Raw genomic sequence first — 14,685 nt, forward strand, 5'->3', positions numbered from 1 at the left:
TGTGCAAACTCTAGTTAATATAGAATTTTAGAAAGAGAAGCCCATTTTAGCAATAATAATATATCACCAAATTAGTCTCATTAAAGACTAGTCAGTATTAGCACTTCAGGTATGTCAAAAACACTTCTTTTAGTTCAGTAAATGAACATAATTCTTTACATTTTTCATGAGACTTAAGATAGTCGAACTTTTATGGTTAGTTTTTAAGTTAGCTAATTGAAAATTTCATTAGCTGCATTTGGGAATTTATCTGTAACATATTAGCTGCATAAGTCTGTCAGGACTCAGAAACTACAAAGATACATAATCACATATTGATAGTTTTTGAAACCAGCTATCCTCCTCATTTTACTTTAAGAATTCTTCTTCCATTAGATGACCTCTAGAAGTATGGTTTTTAAGACATCCATCTTCCTGATCTCCAACTAGCTCTTCCTTTATTTTCTCCAGATATTTTATTCTACCAATTTGATATATCTGTATCAGCACTCCTTTGTTGTTGTTAACTTGTCAGAAGGCAGTGCATTCACCGGAGAAAAAGACATAGAAGAAGAGGGAGAAAACACCCTCCCTAACAGGCATGGATATACCGTAATACCTTCTCCCCTGTTTTTTAACCCTGTCAGGATTCGGGGCACACATGCACACATGCCTGGCATGTTTTCCAAGCTACCAGGGCTGGGATTTGGGTTAGCCATAGATGGAGCCAGCCTGCTGTCAGCTCTCTTAAAAGGAACTACTTACTGTCTGCAAAAGACAGTGTCATTCAAAACTAAATAGATTAATAAACTTTAAACAAGGAACTCTGAAAAAATTATGTCTTAATTTTATTAAACTGTACACATAATTAGCTCTTTATGTATTGAAAAAGCCTTCAAAAATTTAGGAAATAATTTTATCTTATTCTGGGATTAAATTGAATATTCATAAATCATCTTAAATCATTTTTTAAGATACAATACCAAAAATAAATAAAGCTTATTGCAGGAAAAGTGTTATGTTCTTGCAACTGTTAAAAAATTCCTTAAGAATTTGGGCTAGGATATATAACCATTGTGATGTAATCTGTCACTTTTATAATCAGAATCCAGAATAATCACAACCAAAATTACTTCTCAACCATCTCTACTCCAGGCTTTAGACTGTTGCTAAGAAACTTAAGCACAATTTCTGAATGAGTGAGTAGAAGAGACCCTTATTTCCTATAACTGACTGCCAGGATATAATATCTAGTGCAGTATTGCCATTTTTTTTGGCCAATGAGATTAGCAAAATGAGGTATCTAGAGAAAAGATTGAAGCTTATTTCTCCCACACAGATTGCTATCGAAATGTCTGCCTTTGATTTAAAATTGTTTTTCCATTAACTCGGAGCATAGCTGGACATATGAGTCCACATCTAGCCTAATGTAACTATTTCAGAAAGAGTTCGCAGCTCATATAAAGAACACCAAATTGCATCTCCCTGCTTCATGGTGCTTTTTGCTGATTTTAGTGTGGGTACATGTGCCCTCCCTAGGAAAGACACTGTGGCTCTCAGTTCAATATAAATTACCTACTCTGGAGCACACATGTTTGGAAAACACGGTAAAAGTATATTCGTAAATGAGTTTTCTTATTCACCCCTATCCATAGTCTTCCTTTAGACCCTTATCATTTCAAATCAAATTCTGGAAGTTGCTTTTGGTGTTGTGTTATCATATTAATTTCACATGTATGTTGTGAGTCTTTTTTAAAATAAAAGCCTAAGCTGAGATATTTTCATTACAGACTTTTCTTTTTCTCCATTTTAATTGTTGTGTCTGAAAATGCCAGTTGTGCATCTCTAAGAACTGAGCTTTAGGGAAATAGTGATATTATTAAATCCATCAGAATTCTGCAAAGAGTCTGCTTCCTTCAGAGCTCGGCCCAGTATTGTCTCTCTCGCAAATATCAGTGCTTAGCGGGAGTTGAATTAAAGTCTTCAGAAATTAGTTAAGTTAAATGGGTCTTGATTTATTTTACTTAATGTCATGGAATAAAGTGGAATGAGGCTCCTCTACCTTTTTTGTCAACACTATTGCCTTTGATTTCATAGGCAATTATCTTTGCATTTTTAACCCCAAGTACCAAGTGCGTAATACACGGAACTCTGAATCATGTATGACCTTTCTCTCTTTTAATTTTTCTCTTTTTCACCTTTCTCATTAAAGCAGTCTAACTCTTCCCAATGAGTTAGGCAATTCTAAAGATGACAAAATAGGAAACCTTGGCAGAAACAGTTGTACTAGTTGATTTTCCTGATCCTTTAGCAGGTCTCTTGGAAGTTCTTTGGTTCCAGGGAACTTAATAGTGCTACCTGCCAGTGATGTGGTTGCCTTTGATGGGTGAGTTGGAAGTGTGGAGTTGACTCTTCTTATCGCCCTGTCCTTTGGCTCAGGTGTCAGGGCCGACCAGATGAACTTGCATTGGCATGAGCAGCACTGGTCCTGTGGTTGGCCTGTGTAGAAATGCTGCCAGACCTGATGATTAATAGGCCTGAGGTGCAGGGAGGTCACTCAATGCATAGAAAGCCCTAAACACAGCAGCCCCATCAGAAAACAAAGGCAGTGCCTCTTGCAGCAAGGATCCTGTTTACCAGAGGACTGCTAAGTCAGATAACCTTCAGTTAGTCTGTAGCTCTTGGTACCTAGTATGTTGAAGTGTGGGAGTTACACTGGAGAAATTAGTAATTACCTTTCGTATAAATGTGAATCATTTCTATTAGGAAAATGCATTGTGTGTGTATGTGTGCAAGTGCAGACATGTGCATGCTTGTGCAAACGTGTACATTTGAAGGAGTTTCCACATCCTATCTCCTGTGGGCCTTTCTAGAGCCTGACTCCAGTAATTATTTCTGCTTTTGTATCTTCAACTTCTGCTTCTGTATTAGCACCTTTGTTTTAGCAAATAAATATGCCCAGGTATCTCCTATTTAAAAAAAAAAAAAAAAAAAAACTTTCTTGGTCCTACATCCTTCTTTGGCTATGGCCCAATTTCTTTCCTTTCCTTTAAAGTTAACTTTATAGAAGAGGAACCCACAGTCCTCACCCTCTGCAGTCTGGCTTCCTGCCTCCTCCCCTGAAACTGCTCTGTCTGAGCTTACTGATGAATTTCTGTCGGTCAAATCCATATTCGGGCCTCGTGAGAGCCTTCCTCGAGTTCTTTGTGCTTTCCATTGTCTTTGATGCCACTGACCCCCTTCTTCCTTCCTGCAGTTCTCTCCTTCCTTGGCTTCCCTGATACTGGCTCTTCTGATTTTTTTGTCCCTATCAAATTGCTCCTTCTCAGTCTTCTCTCTGCATTTTTTTTTTTTTTGGCCAGAGTCCAGGCTTTTCTCACTTCCCAGTATGTGTTGTCCTGGGCTGTTACTTATTCACCTAAAGCCTGTAGGCTCGGCCACACAGATCTCCTGCCTGGCTTCACAGCCAACTCCACTGGACATTCCACAAAAACTTCCTGTCCTGGGACCAGCAGTTAGCATAATGGCTATGTCGCTGGACTCCCATGTGGTCTACCGCAGTTCGCGTCCCGGACCCGGTGGCTTAAAATTCACGCCGGGCGCGTGTGCGTGCGTGCCCAAGATCCCAAGAGGAGAATGGAGGAGAAGGGATTGCAGCGTGACCATCCCCCCTGGGGGGTGATTTCTTGCTTTCTGTCTCTCTCTGTCTCTCTCTCTCTGTCTGGCGAGCGCATGCGCCCTATCACAAAAACCTCTCAAAAAAAAACAAAAACAAAAACAAAAATCTTCCTGTCCTCTGCCCCAACAACCAAGCTACCCTTTCCCCCACCAAGATGACTTATTTTCTTATTCCCATGCCAGTAAATGGAACCCCACTTGTCTACTTGACCTGGTTAGGTAATTGTGAATAACCCCAGGCTTCTTTCTTTACTTCACGTTTGTCACTATGACCTGTGGCGTCAGCTACAGAGATCTCTCATGTGGTAGGCCCAACTCTTCAACCTCAGGGGCAGCACTTTTAATTCTATCCAGGTCCTCATCATTTCTCTAGTTTGCCAGAAGAATTATCCCTCTCCTCAGTCTCTCCTGCTATCCAGTTCTGCTGTCAGCAATTTCTTAAAGTCACAAATATAGCCATGTCATTCTCCTGCCTGAAGCCCTTCTGTGGCACCCCATCTTTTGAGGAGCAGACTCAGCATGGCATTCAAAACCCTTCATGTTGAGACCAGCAGATGGTGTAATGGTTACGTCACTGGACTCTCATCTAGTACACTGTGGTTTGAGTTCCAGATGTGGTGGCTTAAAACTCACGCTGGGCATGTGTGCATGCGAGTACAAAATCCCAAGAGGAAATGGAGAAAAAGGGACTGTGGCATGGCCATCTCCTCTGGGGGTGATTGCTTATTTTCTGTCTCTCTGTCCCTCTTTGTCTCTCTAGCGAGCACACGTGCCCTATGGCAAAAAAATCTCCCTTTAAGGGACCAGCAGATGGTGTAATGGTTACGTTGCTGGACTCCCACGTAGTCAACCATGGTTTGAATCCCAGACCCAGTGGCTTAAACTCATGCCAGGTATGTGTTCGTGCAAGCCCAAGATCCAGAGAAGAGATGGAAGAGAAGGAATTGTGGCATGGCTATCCCTCCTGGGGGGTGATTTCTCGCTTTCTGCCTCTCTGTCTTTCTTGCAAGTGCACACACCCTATAGCAAAAACCTCTCCAAAAAAAAAAAAAAAAAAAACTATAAAAAAGAAACAAAACTGAACAAAACCCTTTACATCTGTCTCTAACCTAACTTTCTTATACCCTGCAGTTTCCCCTCCAGACATGTACACATGCAATTCTTCCAGTATCCAGAGGGCTGCTTTCCATTTTGTTTTTGTTTTAGGTTTTTGTTATTTGGTGCATGCACTCCTTGGGCGGTAGGGGTAAGACAGTGAGAAAGAAAGTGAGAAATCACCTCCCCAGGGAGGATGGCCATGCCTCAATCCATTCTGTTCCATTCTTCTCCTGGGATTTTGGGCACACATGCACATGTGCCTAGCAGGAATTTCAGGCTGCTAGGGTGGGGACTTGAACTGTAGTTACATGTGGGAGTCCAATGCCTTAACCACCACACCACCTGCTGACCTGAGGGCTGGTTTCTAAAGCATTCTATTTACCACAGCCTCTGTATTCTTATTCTGTCATTCCTCCTGCCTGGATCCAATCCTTTCACTTCTTCCATTAACTCTGGCCTGACAGTACTCTGAGTTCTCCAAGGCCTACCTAGAAGTCCTACTGGTTTCTCTCACCCTGCCCTTTCTTCTCTAGGCCTCAGCACTTCACATGATGAACTAGAGCTGTTTGGTCGTATGTCTGTTAATCGCACTAGGGTACAAATTCTCTGATATTAAATAGCCATGCCTTTTCCAGATGGCACAACACCTGACCCATGTCATGTATCCAGCATCTACATATTACAATGCAGTGTGTGTTGATACTACTAGGCTCTTCACTAGGGGGACAAGTCACAGAGCTTATAAGACAACTTCATTTGCATTCAATTCATGGGAGATAATGGTGATCGCAAGTGTTTTCTGACCAAAAATACAAATGTTATTCATTCTTTATCGAATACATTAATAGAAAAGTTAATGCTGATGTGACTTTTTGTTTGTTTGTTTTTAGAGAGAGATTTTTACTATTGGGCACGTGCTCTCTCCAGAAAGACAGAGACGGAGATAGAAAGTGAGAAATCACTCCCCAGGGGGATGGCCACACCACAGTCCCTTCTCTTCCCTTCTTTTCTTGGGATTTGGGGCATGCATGCACATATGTCCAGAGTGAATTTCAAGCCACTGGGTCCAGGACTTGAACTGTGGTCAGCCATGTGGGAGGTCAGTTACATGACCATTATACCTACTGGTTATAGGCAACTACTAGGTCCTAGCTGATGTGACTCTCTAAGGGACACCAAACTCTCTTTTTTTTTTTCTTTTTTTGGAGAGGTTTTCACTATAGGGCGCGTGCGCTCACCAGAAAGACAGAGAGAGACAGAGAGAAAGAAAGCGAGAAATCACCCCCCAGGGGGATGGCCATGCTGCAGTCCCTTCTCCTCTATTCTCCTCTCGGAATCTTGGGCATGCATGCACATGTGCCCAGCATGGGTTTAAGTTGCCAGGTCCGGGACTCGAACCGTGGTCAACTACATGGGAGTCCAGCGACATAGCTATGACACTAACTGCTGGTCCCTGGGTACCAAACTCTTTTTCAGACCCCTGGCAAGGTTTCAAATTCATCTCTGCATCCTCTGTGGAGCCCAGTGTTCACCTGGTCAGATCTGCCCAAGGCAGCTTAATGCTACCTGAGTGTGCCTTGGGCCTACATGTTTTCCACAACTCTTTCTGCTGATCAGAGTTTAAGAACTGGCCTCCAGGGAATTCCTGCTTGTTCTGCTTTGTAAAGAGCCCTTGTTCTGTGGGCCAACTTGTAGGACCCAAGCCACAGCAGATAAAAGCCCCTCGTGTCACCCAGATAGGGAATTGCCATAGCCCATGCCTTCCTGAGTTTGGCTTTTATGTCCTTATTTACCCTGCCCTTCCCCTGTGGCTGACCTGCCTAAAAAGGATATTCAGAGAATGTCTAGCAAATTCAGTCTGCCTTAGGGGCAAAAGGGACAAGCAGCAGTGAGCCATAAGTTATCTAGCCCTGCCTTCCAGACCCCTGTCCCCTCCCCTTCTTGATCCACTCAAGAGTGGGTCCCTACCTCTAAATAGCTGTAAAAATAATTTTTAAAAAAAATTTACATTAATGAGGCCAGCAGATAGAATGGTGGTTAAGGAGCCGGATTCCCACATGATCAACTGCAATTCAAGTCCCAGTCCCAATGGTTTAAAAATTATGTCTACCACATGTGCATGTGTGTGCATGCCCCAAATCCTGAGAGCAAAATAGAAAAGAAGAAATTACAGTCTGGCCACATACCCCCAGGGGGGTCATTTCTCATTTTCCCTCTTTCTGTCTCTGCCTCTCTCTCTGGTGAGAGTACATGTGCCTATGGCAGAAACCGAAAGAAAAAAAAATTACATTAAAAAGTACCACTATAAAAGATTCATTTTTATACCTACTAGTCTTCCCTCTCAGCACATTTGTCCTCATATCTGACTTCAGTGCTTTCATGCTTTGAAGGACAACTTCTATCCTCCAGGGAGAAGAAAAGCTGATTGGCATTATCTATCTTAAAAGTCTATATTTTTAATGGCTGCCACTAAATGTCTGGGACACATCTTTTCCAGACACAATAAGCTCAGCTTCTTTATCTTTTCTGTATATGTTGCAGTTTTCTGTTCTTCATGTCTGATGTGACTGACCTCAGGTAAATTATAGTATTAGACACTTTAGAGTGGTAGAGGAAGATAGACCAAGCTTTTCTGGAGGGGCTAGAATCTCTTCTGAAGGGAGAGAGAAAATAAACTTGTGAGATGTGTTTACACACATGGAAACATGAAGTACATAGGTAGAAATAATATTGGGGGAATTTTAGGGATGACTGTGACCAAAGTTGGTTAGTTATTGTAAGAATAATGAACCGTGTTTGGAAGCAAGAAGGGCACAACCTACTAAAGAGAAACTGGAAACTCTTTGTGACTACTCAGTCGTGTTCATCGAAGTGTTCCTCTCTAGCACTCAGCTCCATGCCTGGTTTATTTTAGGTACTCGGTGAGTGTTTGTTGACTGGATAACTGACTGGCTATACAGTACTCTAGGAAGGCTATATCCTGTATACTCCTACAGGGAAAATTTACTATTTTCAAGAAGAAATAACCTTAAGTAACCAAACATCTACTGTAGATTGTGTCAGGCATCTTCTGTCTCTTTCTCAGCTGACCTATGGTTCTGTAATACAAACCAAATGCAGAAGCAGGAGCCGATCATGAGATGATTTCCCAGTCTACTTACTTGGCCTACTCTGTCCCCCACTGTGTAATTCTACTGCCACATTGCTTTTGTTTTACCTTACTTAATGGATTTCATTAGTAATCAGTTAACTTTGCGAAAATGATTCCTCCTATTCAACCACCTAAAACATCCTCTGTCCCTATATTAAATGATTGTACTCTGCTGCCTTGGTGGCCTCACTGAAAGACTGTGCCCTGGGTTTCCCTTTCCACACGTTAGTTTGGGTCTCATTCTACTTGTAAATGCTTAAATATATTCAACAACGACAATGTATGAACGCAAGGATTGGAATCTGGAACAGAAAAAGGACATTTGTGAAACAATTGGTGAAATCTGAATAAAGTCTATAATTTATAAAATAGTTAATATCTTACTTTTGGTCAGTGTACCATGGTAACATAGATATAAATATGAAGGGTAGTTAGGTGAAGGGTCTGAGAGGAAATGTTAGAAACTGAAGTACATGTGTACACCCTGGGTATTTTCAAAATGTCATTTTTCAAACATGAGAGAAATGGTAAACCACTAAAGTATACTCCTAGATAGTTCTAGATGTTATAAAGTAAACAAAGTAAAAACAAGTAACCCTTCTCCATGCTCAGCTCTCTCCTATTCAGCTTTCTCTCCAGTTCTTCCATCCATTCCCACAGCTTCAGCTGTCCCCTCTGTGCCCCTGGCTTTTATGCGTGTTTCAGTACCTTACCCATACTTGCAGTTCCCCTACACAGTATCTTGATAGTCAGCACATATAAAGCTCCATTCTTTTTTTTTAAAGAGAGTTTTTTTTTTTTTTCCTATAGAGTTCATGCACTTACCAGAGAAACAGAGAGATACAGAGAGACAGAAAGTGAGAAATCACTACCCAGGGGCGATGACCATGCTGCAATCCTTTCTCCTCCAGTCTCCTCTCGGGTTTTTTGACACCCATGCACATGTGCTCAGCATGTGTTTCAAGCTGCTGAGTCCTGGCCTTGAACCGTGGTTGGCCATGTGGAAGTTCAACAAGGTAACCATTATGCTATCTGCTGGTCCTTAAAACTCCATTCTTTATCTCCTCCCTGACAGCCTGCCTTCCATTGACCAGGACCTTAATATTCTACCATTCAAGCCAGATACTTCAGTCTTTTCTCCTTTTTCACTCATTCTAAATATTGACTATTCTTCCAAACACTCTCTTCTGTCTACCCTTTCTCCTTTTTCACTCATTCTAAATATTGACTGTTCTTTCAAATACTCTCTTCTGTCTACCCACCCATTCCCTTCACTATCCCTTTGTCATTCCCCTATGAGAATAGACCCTCAGTGCCTTGTCAGGGATACCTGCCTTAGTCTCTCTACAAAAAGAAGGCATAAAAGCACATCAGTATGACTTCCTGCTTAGAAAAGCAGCCATGGCCCTATATTGCTTCTTGCCTATACAATAGGAGACATCTACTTTGAAGAGACAGGCATGATATAGCTAGATGGTCAACTCAAACCTGTCTCCTTCCTTCCTTCAACTACACTCTAAGAAAGTAGAAGGATCACAGACCCTTGGAATCAGAAAGACCTCGCAATGAATCCCACCTTCATGACCCTGGGCAAATTAATCTTTGCCTCTGAGCCTCAGTTTCCTCTTAGGTAAAATAGAGACTATACTTACCATGCAGGGCTGTTGTGATAATATGAAATGACATATGTCAAGTGCCAAGCCCAAAGTGGGCTCCTCTTATTGTTATTGGGGCTTAATATTGTAGGATGCCATGAGGACTAGGTCTTTTGATCATCTCTATCCTGTATATGTTATTGAAAATGGAGGTTGGTTACATCTCCTAGTCACTTCAGGGACTATGACCTACCTTCCACAACAGAGGGCCTTTCTATTGCAAAGCCAGTCCTGTGTGGTGGAATTAAGTGCTTTCTCTGTGCCCTACCCAGCTGCAGTGGAACTGTGCTTTGCTTCCTGCCATAGGTGCAGCCCTAAGCCATTCAAGTTAAAGAGATCCCAGCATTAGGAACCAAACCATATTTTATTTCCCACCATATAATGCCCTTGTCACTCACTTATACGGTTCTGTATCACTCCCATGAGGGAAGCAGTGATTTTCAGCAGAACTCTTCAGTACTTACCCTACTTTCCAGGAGTGCTCCAAATGAGAATACACCCACCCCAGACTCCATGGTAAGGATATTGTCTAATTGACTCAGTGTTCTTTTCTCGGTGGCCTAGCACAGTGCCTGGCACGCTGTTTGCACTTACCCAGTATTGGAAGGATGGATGATTTATTTAGTCTCCAGGATTTGGCAATTAATGTAGACTTAACTGAAAGACTTAATATAAGAATTTCCAGTGAGCTAGATATTAGACTAGTGGTTTAAAACTTGTTGTGTTGAGTACCAAGAGAGTTTTTTATTTTGCTTTACCTAACAGCAATTTCTGGGCTATACCCATGAATATGTGTTGTCATCTTTATGTGTATGTGTGTTAAATTGTGTTTACATATAATCACTGTATAACTTTACAGCATACAAAAGGGTTTTTTTTTCCCAGCCTGAATACAGTGCATTAGTCTATCCCATAACTTTTTAAAGCCCCCCCCATTTTAAAGGTTGAACTGTACCATGTCAGACATTCCAAAAATACATATCCTATGCATAACTCTTTTTTTTTGTTTGTTTCAAGAGAGATTTTTGCCACATGCACTCTCTGGAGAGATAGAGAGACATAAAGCAATAAATCATCCCCCAGAGGGACTGCAATGCATTCTCCTCTTGGGATTTTGGGCAGGCATGCACACACACCTGGCATGAGTTTCAAGCCTTTGGGTCCAGGACTTGAACTGTGCTCAGCCATGTGAGAGTCCGGTGCCTTAGCCACTGCGCCACCTACAGGCCACCATCCCCATGCATAACTCTTACCGTTTTCAATTCCTACACTGTTAATTACTGTTGTAATTATCAGCGTATACGTCTTTCCCTCACTTGACTATATTCCTAAGGCTTAGATACTAGGACTGTGATCATCTAATGCCTCCCTAGTACCTAGCACAGTGTTTGGCATATAATGGACAATCATAAATATTAATTGAATAAATTGGTGATTTCTTCCATTTAAGAGACAAGGAAATTGCATAATCCCACGTAAGACAAAGAGAGGAGATGCTAGCCATGAGTTTTGCTTTGGGTTTAGTTTGTATGTGTGGTGTTTCCTAACCATCTAAACTTTGTTACCTGTCTGTCCATAGTCAATCATTTTATCCTGTTCATTGTCATCTCTACAGATGCTATCAACTGACAACAACAAAAGATATTACACTTTATCAAGAGTCCTAACTTAAAATATTTCATCCTATTCTATCGGCACCTAAGTTCTACTATCAGCACTATACATCTAAGAGGATAGTTTATTAATGAGATAGTCAGTACCACTGCCCTTATTAATGAAAGCTGTAGAAGCCTCTATACATGACACATGGGTTGCCACTCCAATCTTTTTCAGTACAAAATTGATTAATTTAGACAAAATAATACAGCTAGAAAGATACTTAGAGTCATTGAACTCAATCACTCTCATTCTATAGTGAAGAAACTGAAGCCAGATGGGTTTGGGTACTTTCCTGAGTTCATGCAGATTAAAGACACAGCTGGTACAAGCTTCTAACATTTTAGATCATATTAAAAATTAAATATCAGACTCTTACTTCTATCCTGGTATCTATGATACAAAGAAACTATAAATATATATATACTTTGAGAGGTTTCGCTATAGGGCGCGTGTGCTCGCCAGAAAGAGAGACAGAGAGACAGGAAGCAAAAAATCACACACACCTCCCAGGGGGGATGACCATGTCTCAATCCGTTCTCTGCCATTCTCCTCTTGTGTTTCTGGGCACACACGCACACGTTCCCAGCGTGAGTTTAAGCCACCAGGTCCAGGACTTGAGCCAGAGTCGACAACATGGGAGTTCAGCGATGGAGCCATTATACCATCTGCTGGTGTCAAAGAAAGCTATTTTTTTTACAAAAAGGCTTTACATGGGGCCAACAGGTGGCGTGGTGATTAAGAGCGCTGGTTTCCCTATGGTCAACCTTGGTTTGAGTCCCAGACCTGACAGCTTGCTTCCTCTCTCTTTCTCTCTCTCTCTCTTTCCCCCCCTCCCCCTCTCTGGTCAAGTTAAAAAAATAAAGTTAAATAAAATAATTCTTTAAACAACAACAACAAAAAGCTTTTCAAGGGCTTGAAGAAGAGTATAGGTGAAAAGGACAAGGACAGGGGAAGGGAATTCTTGATTGAGACTTTGAAGTGCACCAGAAAAAGTGTGTTTTGTAACAACACCACAGTTCACTTGTGTGTCTGCCCTTTTTTTCAGAATTTTTCCCAGAGAATACCTCCTTCAACAGATCCATCTGTATTCCCTGGCTGACCTGCAGCAGGTGAGTGCTCCGAGTGGCCATTTCACTCTTGTTTTCTCCCTGGGGAAGTGTGCTGATTATGATCTTGGTGCTGAATTCTGTCTGCCACCATTGAGGTGGTTTTCATCACTAGCCCCACTTTCCCCATTTCTATGCAGAATGGGGGTGTGTAACAAATGTTGGCAACGACATAGAGGAATTGGAGTTGTCTTACATTGCTGATGGGAATGTAAAGTGGTCCAGCCACTTTGGAAAACAGTTTGGCAGTCCCTCAAAAAGTTAAACACAGAGTTACAAAATGACCAGCAATTCCATTCCTAAGTCTACACTCAAGAGAATTGAAAACATGTCTACATGAAAACTTAGACACGAATATGCAGAGCAGCATTATGCATAATAGCAAGGAAAAGCAGAAACAACCCAAATGTGGGTGAACCAAAGAATGGATAAGCAAAACATTGTATATCCATACGAGAGAATATTATTTGGCCTTAGAAAGGCGTGAAATACTGATGTACACTGCAACATGAAAGCATCATGCTAAGTGGAAAAAGTCAGACAAAAAAAGAATACACACGGTATGATTCTTTGCAAATTAAATGTCCATTCCAGGCAAATCCTTAGTGGCAGAAAGCAGAATAGCGATTGCGAGGGCTTCGGAAGAGTGGAGGAATGAGGACCAACTTCTGAGGGATATGGGGATTCGTTGGGGGCTGATGAAAGCGTTCTGGAATTAGACAGTGGTGACTCTTGCACAACCTTGTGAATATACTAAAAACCACTGAATTGTTTACTTTCAAAGTTCATTTTATGGTATGTGAATTATATCTCAATAAAAAAAAAGTGTATGAAGAAAGATTTAAGAGCCAATGAATGCACTAAACTCTTTGACTTGTGCTCTAGCCAAACAGGTGAGTGACCTTTCAGTTTTAATAAACATAACTGAGCAGAGGAGAGTCAAATCAGCTTTTTATCAACTTTTATTAGTACATGTACTTTTAATGATTGACCAAGTTCTCAGCCAGGAAGAAACAGAATTTCTGTGTATGCAGCCCTAAGTTCTGAATATGTGAAGATTCAGGTTAATCATTTAAATCAACCACTCACTCCCTAAGACACTAAATAAAAGCATTACTTTTCTTTGTATGTGTATTGATTCTTTGAAGAATCAATTTTTAAAAAATAATTGTGATCAACCTTTAAAACATATCCAATTGTTGGGATTTCTGTTCCTTTATTGTTTTCCTGCCTGGTTGTTTCACTCAGAAGAAATAAGGTCAATTTAAGAAATGTGTCTGTATTCTCTCTCTTCAGAATTTAAGTTACTTTTCAAGATTTTTTTGTGTGTATGCCTTTTTTTTTTTAACTTAGGAACTTAAGACTTTCATGTTCTTTTTGTCTCCCCAGAGGCAGGAAAGTTATTTTAGATGGCAAAAATATTTTAGAGCATTTAGTTGGAGAAGTCAGATTAGGGCTTTAGTTTCTACCTGTATGTCAAGTTTAAACTTATTTGCACCATAAACTCCTCCAACTTGGCTGCCTTTTCCTACATAATCAGGCAGCAGTCATCTGCTTGCTAGGGTAGAAAGTCACTCTCTAGTGTTGTGGTCTTTTTTTTTTTTTTTGGAGAGGTTTTTGCTATAGGGCAGATGCGCTCACCAGACAGACAGAGACAGAGAGACAGAAAGCGAGAAATCACCCCCCAGGAGGGATGGCCACGCCGCAATCCCATCTCCTCCATTCTCCTCTCGGGATCTTGGGCATGCATGCACATGCGCCCGGCATGAGTTTAAGCCACCAGGTCTGGGACGCGAACCACCGTAGACTACATGGGAGTCCAGTGACATAGCCATTATGCTAACTGCTGGTCCCAGGCCTCCAGTTTTTAATAACAATTGTCTAGTGGTGCTCAAGGGGGAGAGTTAGTTACAACACTTGTTACACAGTTTACTGTTTTCTTGGAGTCTGACCATGGTGTCTGAGGACTGAGACTCTGTCACTTGAGAAGCATACTTGAAGGCATGAATGTTCTCGTGCGAGTGGTTTAAAATGGAATGCTTGGGCCCAGCGGATGGCATAGCAGTTAGGTCGCTGTGCTTCCATATGACCGACTACAGTTCAAGTCCCAGACCCAGTAGCTTGAAACTCAAGCCAGGCATGTGTGCAGGCATTCCCAAGATCCCAGGAAGAGAATGGAGGAGAAAGGACTGCAGCTTGGCCATCCCCACCGTCCCAGGGATGATTTCTCACTTTCCCTCTCACTATCTCTGTCTTATGGCTAGTACACACACCCTAAGACAAACACCTCTAAAATAAAAAAAAATAAGTAAATACATTTTTAAAAAGGAAATGGTGGGCTCCAAAGAGAGTACTCTTT

The 14,685-nt window shown here is 41.4% G+C and overlaps 1 protein-coding gene across 2 annotated transcripts in view; it reads left to right on the plus strand.

Moving 5' to 3' along the window:
* PLEKHM3 (pleckstrin homology domain containing M3) overlaps positions 1–14,685 on the plus strand; it is a 222,554-nt gene that overhangs the window by 91,926 nt on the left and 115,943 nt on the right. For both annotated transcript variants that reach the window (XM_006142437.3, XM_006142436.3), the window contains one exon: positions 12,266–12,329. In XM_006142437.3, the coding sequence (XP_006142499.1) occupies positions 12,266–12,329 (64 nt within the window). The remainder of the gene's footprint in view (positions 1–12,265; positions 12,330–14,685) is intronic.

This window comes from Tupaia chinensis, unplaced genomic scaffold (genome assembly GCF_000334495.1).
Source record: "Tupaia chinensis unplaced genomic scaffold, TupChi_1.0 Scaffold000076_1, whole genome shotgun sequence".
Classification (NCBI taxonomy): domain Eukaryota; kingdom Metazoa; phylum Chordata; class Mammalia; order Scandentia; family Tupaiidae; genus Tupaia; species Tupaia belangeri.